At 38.7% G+C, this 15,162-nt stretch overlaps 1 protein-coding gene across 1 annotated transcript; it reads left to right on the top strand.

The window, feature by feature from the left end:
- Positions 1 to 9,840: 9,840 nt before the first annotated feature.
- Positions 9,841 to 11,187, top strand: LOC129741080 (uncharacterized). Its single transcript, XM_055732780.1, has one exon. The coding sequence runs from the start codon at positions 9,841 to 9,843 to the stop codon at positions 11,185 to 11,187; it is 1,347 nt and encodes a 448-aa protein (XP_055588755.1).
- The last annotated feature ends 3,975 nt before the right edge of the window (positions 11,188 to 15,162 follow it).

Below are 15,162 nucleotides of genomic sequence, written 5' to 3'. Positions count from 1 at the left end.
TTTCTTCTGCTGATAGCTCAGTTACTAGTAATTGCACATGCAAAATTTTGACAGCATTTTGTTGCCTGTAAAAATTACTAACCGACCTATTTTTTTTTTCAAAATTTTAAATTCACGCATTTTTGAGATATATGCGATGCAAGAGAAAAACAAAAAAAAAATGTTTTGCACAGTTTTCTTCAAAAACCAGCATTATAAAATTGATAGCTGACAAAACCGTTGATTATTCAAAGAATTGGTGTATGAGTGCCGCTGTTGTCTAAGAAAATTCCGGAAATCGTTGTAAGACTGGCTGTTAGCCAATCGGTAGATTTGCGGTGAACCCCTAATAATCCCTAGGGTCGGCAAGCTTACACAAAACCAATTTGCAGGGAAGTTCGGGAGAGCTAAGAAAAACTCCTCGGATAAAGTCTAGGTGCCGTTTAATTTCTCAGATTCGCAGTAATTGGCTAGCCCACCATTTTCTTAAGCTAATTATCAGACCTGGTAAGTATTCCGTTTCCTCCCTTGTCGTCTTGTCGTCGTAACCTTGGGTTAGGTTACACTGCCTGCTCAAGGCTGCCTTCCAGGCTGCCGCTCCGTACCGCAGAATGGACGAAGTCACACTCGCCAGCACCCTTCTTCTGCTGCAGCGGATCGCCGAGTTGTTCGACATGGCCCGTGAGAGGGCTGCTGTCGTAATTGCCGCTCTTTCACAGGCGTAGTCGACGTGGGCCGTAAAGCTCAGCCGGTCGTCGATCATCACCCCCAGATATTCAAACGCACGCTTGGACTCGATTGCGCACGGTCCAACTGCAATCGTTCCTGATTGTGCTGAGATCAGGTTGGTGAGCAGCACCATATCGGTCTTGTGGTGAGCCAGACGTAAGCTCATGGAGCGCATCCAACTTTCCACCTTCTCGATAGCTACTGTGGCGAGTTGCTAGACCTCCTCGGTTGATGGGCCCAATGCCAGGAGAACCACGTCATCGGCGAATCCCACAAGTCTCACTCCCGTGGGGAGACGCAGTCTCAGCAGTTCGTCGTAGACAATGTTCCACAATACCGGGCCAAGTTTCGATCCTTGTGGAACCCCTGCCTAGACTCTCACTGTTTCCAGTCCCTCGCTGGTCATATATTGTAGTTGGCGGTCACGGAAGTAACACTCCACCATCCTACAGATATATGCCGGAATCCTCATGTTGATGAGCGACGACGCAATCGCTGCCCAACTGACGCTGTTGAAAGCGTTCTTTACGTCAAGGGTGACCACTGCGCAAAACCGGTCTCCTCTCCGTTTCTTCAATCTGGCTTCATCTGCCCTTTCGATAACATGTCGAATGGCATCTCTGTATCACCTTCTCTAACACCTTTCCAGCAGTATCCAAAAGGCATATCGGGCGATATGCAGATGGGTCACCTGGCGGCTTGCCCTGTTTTGGCAGGAGCACCAATCGCTGCCGCTTCCACACTTCTGGGAAAACCCTTTCATCCACGTACTGTTGCAGTGAGCGCGGCCTTCACTGCTACATTAGGGATGCCATCCGGACCCGGAGCTTTATTCAACTGAAAAGACTTAGCGATGTCGCGCAGTTCCTCCAGTGAAATCTGCTCCTCCTCGTGTCCCCCTCTCCGCATTGCTCTCTTCCGTCCGCGTTCTATTGTTTTGTCTATTAATGTTCATAGTTAATCCCACGAGTAGCGAGGTAAGTATACGGTCCACTGCGCCAGTGACCTGCTTAGCGCAGCAAGATACTGTGGGGTGTGTCCTGGTGCCCCACAGGCTAACGTTTGGGACTGGCGTGACTTAACGACCCACCAGCCTTCCAGGTACATCGGCACGGTTCAGCGTTACACCTTCACCAAATGGAGTCGGTTTCCAATAGTTTTTCCATATTCATAGTTCGCGTTCGTTGCAAGGGTCTTCATAAGGGTGGGGTTGTTGTAGTTCGTACATCTGCATAAAGCAGACACGTTTCCACTCTCACCACGGGGAACTACTTCGCAGAGTCTCACCGACGGGTGTGGTGGTCGGTTGAAGTTGTAGAGCGCTGTGGCGATCTGGGGGTTTGGTTGATTTAAAATCAAACCGAAACAGCGGAGTCCTGGTAAAAATCAGAAGCATATTAGGGACATAATTTGGGCAGGGGCAAAATGGGTAGGGTTACCAGGAGTTCCAATCTATTCCAGCTTAAGACTGGATTTTTCTTTCTATGGAATCCTGCAATGGCGATGATTCCTGTTCCGTTTTTAGATGGATGGAACAAAAGCACCAAAACCAAATGGTCATTTCTAGAGTTTGTTTTGATTAGGTCGTATAAACCAACATAAACAAAATTGAGTTATTCAGTGCAAACGATTTAAGAACATGTATTCTACGTTAGGTAAAAATTTGGTGTCATTTGATCAAAAAATAAATTAAAGAACATGATTTAAAATTAAGGCGTATATAGACTTTCTGATTTTCAAGTGCAATATGGTTTTAACGACTATTTACATCGTACTAAATTGGCGTGCATGCAAAAAGTCGCAAAAAAACAGTTCGGCTCAGTTGTTTAAGCGACCTTTTGTATTTTGGAAGAAAATGTGGTGCTAAGCATAAAAATATGTAGTTATTTCGACGGAAATTGTTTGTGCGAGTTCCATTATAACAGAAACTTGATGCACATACCCACAAAACGCCGATTCCAGTCTGCTGCAGCGGCGGAGAAGAATTTTTTCCACTGGAGTACGGGTTCATACTTGGACGGGGCCCGTTCCGAACTTGCCGTGCCATTCTGTAGAGCGTATATCACCCAACGGAAGCCCTGACAATGCTCCTGGGATACACACGTAAGTCCTCCTTCTTGATACTTGTTTTAAGGTTTGCCAAACACTACCACATAAAGAGTTCCGGAAAATGACATGCCAATTGTTGTGGGACATATGTAGAAGTCAAGTTATTGAATTAAGTTAGCAGCAATCAGCGAAGTATAAGTCAAAAGACATCATGTTTTAGGCTTAAATTCATCAATTAACAAAACGACGTTTAAACCAAGCACTTAATGCAAAAGGTTTTAAGTGCTTGTTTTAAAGAATTACTGAAATCATGCCTGTATTGAATACACTAGCACATTCTTCATCTATTTTTGAAATGTTTATACAACTTTCAAACAATTCTGAGCTATATTTCAAATACTAGAATTGAAAATGTGTTAGTAAACTTCAACATCGATTTTCTCGAAACTAGTTAGGTGGCTTATACGACTTAATCAAAAAAAACTCTAGATTTCTTCTACGACCTGCTCTGACTCCATTGCCGTTCATCGCCCCAGTCCCGCGCTCGTTTTCGCCTCGCCCTATCACACGCTTCGCATCTTCGCCTCTTCGCTTGAAGACGACGGCTCACATCTCTGCACTGCGCTCTGGTGGTGGGTTGTTGAACGACCATCTTTCGCACGGTCGTTCGCCTGGTTAGCGTGGCTTGGTGAACTGCTTCACCAAGGAGAACCTCTTAACCCCCACAAACAACACTGCAACATTTATTTAATTTACAACTACAACAAGATCACCGTGGCCTCCTTCGACTGACTGCATCGCTTACATAGTTTTCCCAAGAAGAATCATCGAAAATGGTGCTGAAAATCAAAATTATGACTCTTGGAAATTTATTTTGAATAGACCCGCTGATAGAGAGGAGAGAAAGGAGCCTAGAGAAGATAGTCTAACGCAATTCATGAACGTATTTCCTTTGAATCAGAAAAACATTTGTGTGGGAGCTGGTGCAATGGTCTCCGGAAGGAGGTTCTATTTCATTAAACCAAAATTTGTGATGGCTTGGAAACAGTTGTTTTCCTTTTCTGTGCATACGGTTTTCTAAATGTCGTCTAAATCACGGCTTACTGTGACCTGGAAGATTTCTAGTTTGCTTCACAAAGATAAGTATCCGTGATAATTTTTTTGTATTGATGATATAAATAACTGCTTAACTCTAATATGGGGTTTAGTGGGGGGAATGTGCAGGACATCAAACGATCGGAAAACTGATATACAATGGATTGTGGGTTTAAGCCAGCCGGAGTATCTCGACAAAATTTGGAATCATGAGTAGGTTACTTAGATACATTTTCAGGATTTCTTATTTGTTTGGAACAGTTGGAAGGAAGTAAGATAAGTCAAACCTGCCCCAAGCCAGTGGTAATCGACCCCATCACAATTATTGTTGATGAGTTAAGAATGCACATTGTACATGGTTTACCTTTTGAGAAATTAGTTAGAAGTATGATGTTATAAATAATGCAAACGATAATGTTCTTTATAAAACCTTATAAATATTTCCAATGAGCATATTTCGACCAAGAATGTAAACTTGCTTCCATCTGGCAATGACATTGGAAGTAGGCAATTTAACTGGTTTCTTTCTGCTTCAAACGCACATAATTTGGTAAACATAGGCGACATACTTTTTTCGTGATACCGATCTTAGAAGCTCAGCTCAGGACTTGCTTGCTGTTCCTTTTTCGGGCTGATGGCGTTTTCTGTGTTTACGTATTCACTGTCAGAAGACGACGATATGAGCCACTATGTACTTTCCCACGCTTTCAAACAGGAAGAAAACAGCCGAGAATGAAAAAAAACAACACACAATTATTGAGTAGAGGATTGTGAATGATTGCCAGCTGTTTTTCTAGGACTCTCTAGCCTAGCTTAAGCCCTGTTATCCTTGCTGGGCCAAACCAGAAGTAAGCGGCGACTCGAGAGGAAAAAAAAGTAACCCGCACACTCAATTTCGTGGGCGTTAGGATGATGTTATGCATAATAAAACCCTGTAACTGGATCTGTTCTTTGAACTTTTGGGATGATTTAATTTTTCCAAATGTGCATACATATTGTATTAATTATTTTCGTTTTCTTTTTGACAGTTTTTGAAATGAATGTTTCATTAGTAATATTTCGGAAAAAAGGACAAATACCGAAAAAAACACATCACCGCTTGATGATTCGATTTACAACCTTCCTGTTGAGGCTACATCCAGGCGAAGCATTAAAGGAGAAGCAAAAGAGTTCAATGCATGGGATGGAAAGGTACTTGAACTGGGTGGGTCGATGATGGTTTCAAGTGTGTTTATGTTCCTATGCGGGTAAGAAGGTAAAACACGTGCAACCGTAAAGTTCTGTTTGTTGAAGCTTAAAAAAAAAACAATATGATCGATGAGCTACATATGAAATGGGTGCCAACTTTGAAATGTAGCGGAAAACCGGAAAGAAAGATGATGTTTTATATCTTATGACTTATAGAAAAAAATAACATAATTGACAAAAATGACAAAAATGACAAAAATGACAAAAATGACAAAAATGACAAAAATGACAAAAATGACAAAAATGACAAAAATGACAAAAATGACAAAAATGACAAAAATGACAAAAATGACAAAAATGACAAAAATGACAAAAATGACAAAAATGACAAAAATGACAAAAATTACAAAAATGACAAAAATGACAAAAATGACAAAAATGACAAAAATGACAAAAATGACAAAAATGACAAAAATGACAAAAATGACAAAAATGACAAAAATGACAGAAATGACAGAAATGACAAGAATGACATAAAATGCTAAGTTAAAAAACTCTTATTGAAAAATTTATAAAATCAATACAAAATTTATACAAAATTATCCAAAAACTTTCATTTTTAAACGATGTAATTGTGTTTGGCTATCGTTTAAATTCTGTGCTTTTAAAGTTTTGAAATCAGAGTTAAGAGCTGGTTATATTTATCTATAAGTTTTCATAACAAAATTTTTTACAGCCTTCTTTTACTATCCATAAGTCGTGTGCAACATAACAGTCCTCCAGCATCACTGTTACGACGTCGTCGTCGTCGTCGTTTGTTCTTACATAATATCATGTTCTTCCATTTCCTTATACACTATCTCTCACTCCGAAATCAAGTTGCTGCAGCTTAATGCCAGCTTGCTCCCGCATCCGTCTCGAAAGAACGAAATTCCTGTTCGAGCGCTAGTCGTTTTTCGACGCCGTCGTCATCGTCGTAACTGAGCTTGCATTCGCAAATTACGTGATCAACGCTCACCTCTGACTACCTTGTATACCCCTTAGCACTGACTGACTGGAACTCCACTTCAGAGCAGCAAGTACGAGCTAAAGGTGAAAGTATTTGTCGTCGGTCTGTACCTCACATGGCAGAAAATCTGTGTTCCCCCATATGCCCAAATGGGACCAATCGATCTGGAGTTGCCCCGAAGCCCCAAGACTGCGATCCGTAAAGGAGGCCAACAAGTTCCTCGAAACCTACCTTGCGCCTTACAGGAACCTAAATCCGATGACTTTTTTCTTTCTCTCTCCCCTCGTCGTGTGCCTCTAACCTAACTAACAACAATCGCGCACGCCAAACGTCAAAGTTTGAAAAAAAAAAATCCAAACCATGACCAACAAAGCGCCGTAACAAAACACGACGTCGTCGACGCGAATCCGCCAACTTGGATATGGGTTTGAATGCATAGCATATTACCTCATAGCCTGCTGCTGATGCTGACATAAGGTTCCTTTCCTTTCGGTGGGCCAACTTGCAGTGATCCTCTCGATCTTTGCACTGCGCTGCACTGTGACGAGGAGAGGAGAGCCAAACAGTCTGAGTCTGAGCTCGAATCCATTTGACCAGTTTTCTTTACAGCCAGGCAGCCCCACAACAAACCCCCTTTCTTCGTCATTCGTCGAGCGAGATGCTGGGAAAAAGGGGTCGAACGTCGTCGTTGCCATCTTAGGGGGATGCAAAAGTTGTGTGTTACTGTGTCTTTGGAGCAACCTGGCTACAGCCACTACTGGCTGCTGCTGATTGGTTACCTAGGTATTTGAATTCGTGCTATGACTTTATCCGTGCCAAATGCAAAACATCATGCGGGGATTAAGATTTGTTCACTAATAGTAGCTAGGGTACTCGAGAAGATAGTTTAAACATCTTCAAGCAATGGAAAAAGGAAACTAAACTCTACAATTAAAAAACCTTCCATACCTACACACTTAATCTGTTCTCCTGTGATCGGGACGATTTTGACCTGAATTTTTATCAGTTGAAATTACAGGACGTTTTTCAGGAAAACAACTGTCAAACTTGCCTGTAGGATCGTGCCTGGTTTCTCCTGTAATTTGCAGGAGTTTTTAAATATTCTCGAAATAAATAAATAGGCTCGAAACGTGTTTCTCCTGTGGTTTGTAGTGATTTTTTCTATCGTTTTCTTCTGGTTCTCTATTAATTAATTTTCCCTTAAAACATAAAACACAATGATTATTTGAACTGATTCAATTTATTTTTCACATATTTCAATTTTTTTTCATTTGCCTTATTTGGTAATGAGTTAAGGAGGTTTTTTTTCATTATCACACAGACGAAACAGTTAATCTGAAAACAATTAGAAAAGATTTTTATTATTTTTACTAAAACGCCCCATGGCAGCGAAACTTACAGATGAGCCGTGAGAACCATGCAAGTGTTCTAGTTCTTGTAAGCCGGTCCACGCCAGTAAACGATTTGAAAAAATCTTAAACCCGAATATGCCAACCAGCCAACGAAAGTTTTACTATGAATCTTCACTTTTTTCATTAACAGTAACGAACGGATCAAGTTAGCTGATCTACAGAAATCTAAATGTAATATTCTATATTATTATTATTATTGCGGTGAGTATAATGTTGGTAAGTTTCGTCATTTCCTAATTGCTTAACAGCATTTAATGTATCAATGTTCCATATATACTTTCCCAAAAGACATAAATTCATATATATAAATATTATATGAAGCGTTTGGTAGGGATCTCCACGCTTCATTCCTTCCCTGTATCCTGTATCTTTCGCGGTTTTCATCACATGGTTGGCCTGGCCGTAGTAATATCTGCAATGCATAGGAATATGTAACAGATAATACGCTGAAAAGAAAAATGAAAGACGCAAGTCTTCCATTTTCCAGGATGCCTACACGTTTTGGCCATGTTGATGTAAGAAGAAGAAGAAGAAGAAGAAGAAGAACAGTAACGAACGGATCAAGTTAATTAAAAATTTAAATATTTAAAAACCCACCAGTGGCTGATAGGTCTTTCGACCTGAGTCGGTACGGGAAGTCCCGATCGCACATTCAAAGATTGTGCATTAGACTAGTTCACTTTTCGGCTTTTTTCGCTGATCACAACGCCACTTACAGGGTTTGATCCTCATTCATTTTCAAGAACTCTGGCCGAATTTGAGCTCATTCGAGTAAGTTTCCAGCGTGCGCTAGGAGTTTTATTGAAAAAAGTCCATTTTTCTGGAAAATTTTCGTAGATGTTTTCCTAGCAAGCTGTTGTTAATATAAAATGATAATTTTATAGTGCTCGGTGATTGGTATGACAAGCATTCGTATGGACCTGTTTTAGATAATTGACTAAATCAAACCGAAAAAAATTAAAAATTCATAAACTACCAACTTTTACAGAAAATTTACTTACAAGTTGAGAGCTTAAAATCAGTAGTAAATAGAAAAAAAATATTTTCGATATAAACTTTTCAAAAAAAGAAAGCCTTATTTATAACCTGTAATTTGATGTATAACACTTAATGATCGCAAGAGTACAAGCAAAGATATTCAAACATTCACATCACATTCTTTGAATCATCAGCGATCAGCGAAAAAAGCCGAAAAGTGAACTAGTCTAATGTACATATAGCGAAAAAGGTGTATTTCGAAAGAATACCCAATAAATTATGTTGAAACGTTCAAGCCAAAATGAAAATGGTTGCATTTGTCGTACAATTTTTATTTTATAAAACAATATGTTATATTTAAAAAAAGATGTTTTTGGAATTTAAATTAAAAACTTAAGTAGAAGAAAAAATTAGATAGTAGATTACTTCTAGATTCTCTTCACAAAAAAAAATATTGAATTTTCATACCTTTCAAGTCATATTTTTTCATTAAACTCTGATATCTGAAATCTCTGGTTAAACATCTCGCTGTATTTGGACCTTCCTTTCTTGCACTTAATTCATTTATTCAGAATACAACAAAAAGACTGTTTAACTTTCTCTTTATCTCTCAAGAGTGTACTGCGTTATAAAACTGAAACTGACATTGTATAATATTATGTATGTTGGTTATCCACCATGGGTGCACGGATTCACCGCAGTTTCTGCCTAAGTATGTGCTCACATGCATTCTTCAGATTATGAGGTTCAACAAATCTCCAATGCAACGCGTACACCATACCCGGACCCCATGGCTTCGTATGAACTGTTATGGATGAATGTATTGTGTTAATGTAGGTATATTTTGGAAGAACGAGTCAATCAGGTGGGCCTTTTTACTTACAGGTATTCCGGCATCCGTGTATATACCTGGCCAGCTTGCAACTGATTGAACATTCTTATATTATATAGTCAGTTATATGAGAAAACACATCTTACCTGTCGGCCACATTAGGGATACGAACCCAAAAGTTTACTTGCCGATACCGGGAATCGAACCCAGTTCGCCTGGCATACCAAAACCAGACTCGCGCCAGCCTATCCAAAACTGACATTGTATAATATTATGTTTCGAAATTTTTCTGAAATCGGAAGATTGTTTATTATTCTAACCCTTTAATGCTTTTTTTTAAATGAGTATAGCAATTATGGATTCAGTGAAATAATATCATATTAATTCGAAAATCCAGTTGAGTGGATATATTCGAGGAGTGCAGACGCATTATCGAAAAGCTCGCCTATTATAATTCGGTTCTCCACAAAACGCTTAAAGTTTATTGTCAAGCCTATTATTGTTTAAATTCCAAGGTCATACAAAACAAAAGCTTCTGTTTCTGAAGTTTCCGGAAACGTGTAGCCATCATGGCTACGGGCGCCTCGCAGGTGCCATCCTGGATGTCCGATCAAGTATTTCCTACGCTGTCCCGTGACCGGCCTCTATCTTCAGAACCTAGGTTTCTAAGGATCAAACCTACCGATGGATCTTCGCTGAAAGACGTGTCGCCTTTTCTGCTTACTAAAACGATTGAATCATGTGCTGGAAAAATGTTGCAAGCATGGATGAATAACCGTGTTGGAGAATTTTGTGTTCAAGTACAAAATAGAACATGTGAGAACAAACTTTTGAAGCTGACACGAGTGGATACTGGATCATCCAACATTCCAGTTCAAGTCAAATCGTATGATAACCTGAATCAGTCCAAAATCGTAATTTCATGTCAACAACTGATCGACTCAGATGAAGAGGAAATTCTTCAAGAATTGAAGGATCAAAATGTGGTTGCGGTTTATCGGATAAAGAGGAAGGAGAAGGAAAACCTTGTGAACACTCCTGCTTTAGTTCTAACAGTAGACTCTAAATGTCCCCCAGAGTATATAAAGCTAGGATGGATGAAATGTAGAACGAGAAAATATTATCCCAGACCTACAAGATGTTTTACGTGTCTCCAATTCGGTCACATCTCTGCTGAATGTAAAGCCGACAAGATTTGCCAGAACTGTGCTGGACCGTTTCACGAAAAATGTAATCGACCTGCGAAATGTGCTTGCTGTCAAGAAGATCACCCAACGCTAAGCAACGAGTGCTCAAAAATGAAAGAAGAACAACTAATCGTTAAAGTAAAAGTTGATCGAATCATATCGTTCTTGGAAGCGCGTCGAATTACGAAAGAACAGCAGAAGCAACCTGAAACATATGCTACAGCTACTAAAAATAATGACAACTCCAACTATCTTATGTTGCTCAAACGAATGGAAAGATTAGAGCATATTGTATCGGAACAGTCACGACTGCTGGAAGAAAAGGACAGAATAATAGAAGATCAGAAAACTACTATAAAGAATTTGAAAGAAGAACTCCAAAAATTGAACACACCTACAACGACCAGAAGTCCAACTGATGATGCTTCATCGATCAACATGAAACGGAAAGCTATCTCAACAACATCGGATGAAAAACAGAACTTGTTAAAGAACAAGAAAATTACATCACAAGAAGAACTTGTCTACATCCCTGAAACCGCTACATCCGGGGAGAGTGTATCTGACGACACTGCAGAGATGTCCGAAGATTTCCTGAGCGAAGATGACCCGTTCGAGAATGATTTATTTAAGGAATCACCACCTAAAGGCAACGAAGTAGCTGTGCATCAAAAGGCCTACCGAACATTGGAATCCGACGGACCGCAGGGGTCTACAAATTCGACGTAATGGCTCCATTAATCCAGTGGAATTGTAGAGGTTTTGTATCTAGAAGAACAGAATTACGAAGTCTTATTAGTAAGGTAAGCCCAGCAGTAATAGCACTTCAGGAAACATTTTTGTCTAACGACAGTAATTTGCAAGTTAAAAACTATCATTCTTTCAATTACATACATCGAGGTTTAAATAACGCCCCCTGTGGTGGAGTATCGCTTTTAGTTAAAGATAAAATCAAACATGAGTATATTCAATTGAACACCAATTTACAAGCCATTGCTATTCGCGTATATATACCTAAGAAAATTACAATTTGCTCCTTATACCTTCCCCACCCAAGCTGGTCTAAAAGATCAATAGAGTTACTCATAGATCAACTACCTCCTCCTTTTCTTATTCTCACTGACTCTAACGCTCATCACCGCCTCTGGGGACACCCAGTATCCGACAGGGCTGGAAATTGGATAGTTGAAGTTTTGAACGAAAAGTGTTTACACTTATTTAATGATGGATCCCATACGTATGTGTCACCTTCATCTGGTAATACATCAGCGATAGATTTGACTTTTGGTTCTGTTGAATTAGCTCCGCTTTTTGACTGGAAAATTGTCTCAGACCTACATGGAAGTGATCACCACCCAATTTTATTGTCTCCTACAGAAAACAACGATTCTTTGATGACATGGCCTAGATGGAAATTTGAAAATTTAGATTGGGAACCTTTTAGAAATGATATTCTAGATGCAATTCGCTTTGGTAGGATGAATAGTCCAGAAGAATTTACAGAACAAATAAGAGTAGCAGCAGAAAACAATATTCCTAGAACTAGCGGTATACTTCATCCTCATCCGGTACCATGGTGGAGTGATGAGGTTAAGAAAGCAGTTAAAAAACGAAGAAAAGCATTACGAGAATTGAAACGGTGTCAAATAACCGATGACGATAGGGAACGAAAGTTGAACGAATACCATAGGGCAAACGCTGAATCCAAACGTATCATCCGTAAATCTAAAAAAGAATCTTGGCAGAGTTTCGTTGATAGTATAAATTCATCTACATCCCCTAAAGAAACATGGTCTAAAATTCGCAGTCTTAAAGGAGGACAGTCCAAAACACATACTCAGGTTATTGAAGTTGATGGAATTATGATCGACAGACCAGAAGAAGTAGCCGAGGCTCTTGTTAATCACTTTGAAGAAACTACATCCGATGATTTGTATAATTTGAATTTTAGAAAAAGAAAAGTAATTATCGAAAGAAGACCAGTTACTAAACCTGTAAATCAAATAGAAAGTATGAATAATGATTTCACAATGGAAGAACTATTATTTCACCTTGATCACCTTAAAGGTACATCCCCCGGACCGGATGGGATACACAATCTTATGTTGAAGAACCTCCCTGCGTGTGGCAAAATTAAAATGTTAGAAATATTCAACCATTGTTGGAGGGAAGGATGTTATCCGGACATATGGAAACATGGGCATGCCGTTGCTTTTCCAAAACCTGGAAAGAATTCTTGGGAATTGAACAATCATAGAGTTATCGTTCTTAACAGTACACCGGGGAAACTACTTGAGCGCCTAGTTAGTAGACGTTTGTTTAGCCTTCTCGAGGAGCGATCGCTTCTTGATTATCGCCAGTTCGCCTTCCGAAGAGGAAGGTCTACAACAGATCACTTGGTCGAACTTGAAGGCTGTATCAGAAATGCTAGAAAAAGAAAAGAACATGTAGAAGTAGCATTCATTGATCTATTTAAAGCCTATGATCGATGCTGGAGGCGACTGATAATGGAACAGTTAGAAAAATGGAAGATAGGTGGTAATATGTTCGATTTTATAGATTCTTTTCTGGGAGACAGAAAAGTACAAGTAAGAGCAGGGGGGATTTTATCTTCTTCTAGAACTTTGAAAAATGGAGTGGTTCAAGGCTCTGTACTAAGCGTTGCTCTATTTCTGATTTCCATTCAGTCACTATTTGAAAAATTTGATTCAAGATTTAATATTTTTGTTTATGCTGATGATGTCACGATTGTGGTTAGTCACTGTAATCCAATCATTGCTCGAAAATTAATGAAAATAGCTTTTGTAAAATTGGACAGAAAAGAAAAAACAAAAATAATGCACATATGTAATACTTACGCTCATGAATCTTTTGGATCAAATCTGATATATAGAGGCCAACAAATTGGTTTCACAAATGCTCAAAAAATACTTGGAATATATCTAGATAGAAAACTGTTGTTCAGCAAACACATACACGAATTAAAAAGTGAATGTCTCAATAGAATGAAAATTGTTCAATGGTGTGCTGGAGTTCGACATGGAGGAGACAGAAAAATGCTTTTACGAATTTATAAAGCTATGGTCCTGTCGAAGTTATTATATGGTTTCGCTGCATGGAGTTCAGCTTCCAAAACAAATTTGAAAAAATTATTCCCGGTTCACAATCAAGGAATCCGACTAGCTATAGGAGCCTTTAAATCTAGCCCGATCGAAAGCATTTTAGCAGAATCTGGCGAATTACCGTTGAACATGTTTATGGAAATGAACATCATTTTATTTTCTATTGAAACAAAAACTGCTACTCATATTCATAGAAGTTCTAACTTACCTATACATCAAAGATCTAATAATATTCTTTCGCAAAGAGCATTGAATCTTCCAGAGATGCTAGAAACTTCTGTAGATGATGCAAACTGGAAACTACCAAGCCCGAAAATCTGTTTTGATATGTGGACCAAAGGTAAAAAAGTTCCTGATTATGCGCACAAACATATTTTTCAAGATCTTAAGTCTCGCAAATTTAGAAACTTTGTAGAATTTTATACAGATGGATCAAAATCACAGTTTGGGGTAGGATGTAGTGTTGTATCATCGGATTTCAACAAACGAGTAAAACTTCCGAATGCTTGTTCCATTTTTAGTGCGGAGGCTTATGCCATACTTTGGGCGGTTGACGAAGCAGCTTCTCTAAGAAGCGCCTGTGTGATTTTCACAGACTCAATGAGTGTGTTAAAAGCTACCAAAAATAGTCGTCCAGATCATCCTATTGTAAAACGAATTGCAACTCGCTGTAGAGAAAATCAAAATATTACATTGTGCTGGATACCAGCACACAAACAGATTCATGGAAACGAAAAAGCTGACGTGGATGCAAAAGAGGCGGCATTACACGATCCCATTTTAATGACAAAATTATCATTGAAGGATATTAAAAAAGAAATAATTCGTGAATATCGAAAAATATGGGAAAATGAATGGTGGAGAACAAATCAAAAATTGAGATCAGTCAAATGTAACACTATTGCTTGGGATACTGCGTTTAGAGGAAAGCGATGGGAGGAGGTAGTGATTTGTAGATTAAGAATAGGTCATACAAGATTAACTCATGGTCATTTAATGGAAGGTGCAACAGTAAATCTTTGCTCGACTTGTAATGTTACAAATGATGTGAAACATGTTTTGTTAGAATGCCGTAAATATGATAATGAAAGGTGTGAATTTAATTTAAACGGCTCATTGCAGTTCGTACTAGGAGATGATAGGGAAAGAATAGAAAATCTGCTGGGTTTCCTACAAAAAACTAATTTATTAATTGATATTTAGAGGAAAATTGTATATCTTAATTTGTAAATGTATGTTGACAATTGTAATAATTTTCATGACACGAATAGCCTCATAGGTGTAAAGTGTCACTAATAAAGGAAAAAAAAAAAAAAAAAATTCGAAAATCACAACTGAATAGGTTCAACCTAGTCGTTATTTTCAGTCTTATAAATTTTCTGGCCTGTCAAAGTTGAAACTTTTTTTTAGGTATTGTTGATTTATTTCTATACGATTTTGCATATTACTTTCAAACATTGTTCATTAGGTACCGCAAGATGTTTGTGGTAGATCCAGATAAAAAAAATATTAAATTTTCCAAATCTGGAAAAAGAAAAGCCATTTTCCATAAAAAAAAAACAACTTTAAAATAAAGAAATTT

This window comes from Uranotaenia lowii, chromosome 2, assembly GCF_029784155.1.
Source record: "Uranotaenia lowii strain MFRU-FL chromosome 2, ASM2978415v1, whole genome shotgun sequence".
Classification (NCBI taxonomy): Eukaryota; Metazoa; Arthropoda; class Insecta; order Diptera; family Culicidae; genus Uranotaenia; species Uranotaenia lowii.
The sequence above is the reverse complement of the archived record's forward strand: the minus strand, read 5'-3'. Positions and strand labels throughout refer to the sequence as shown.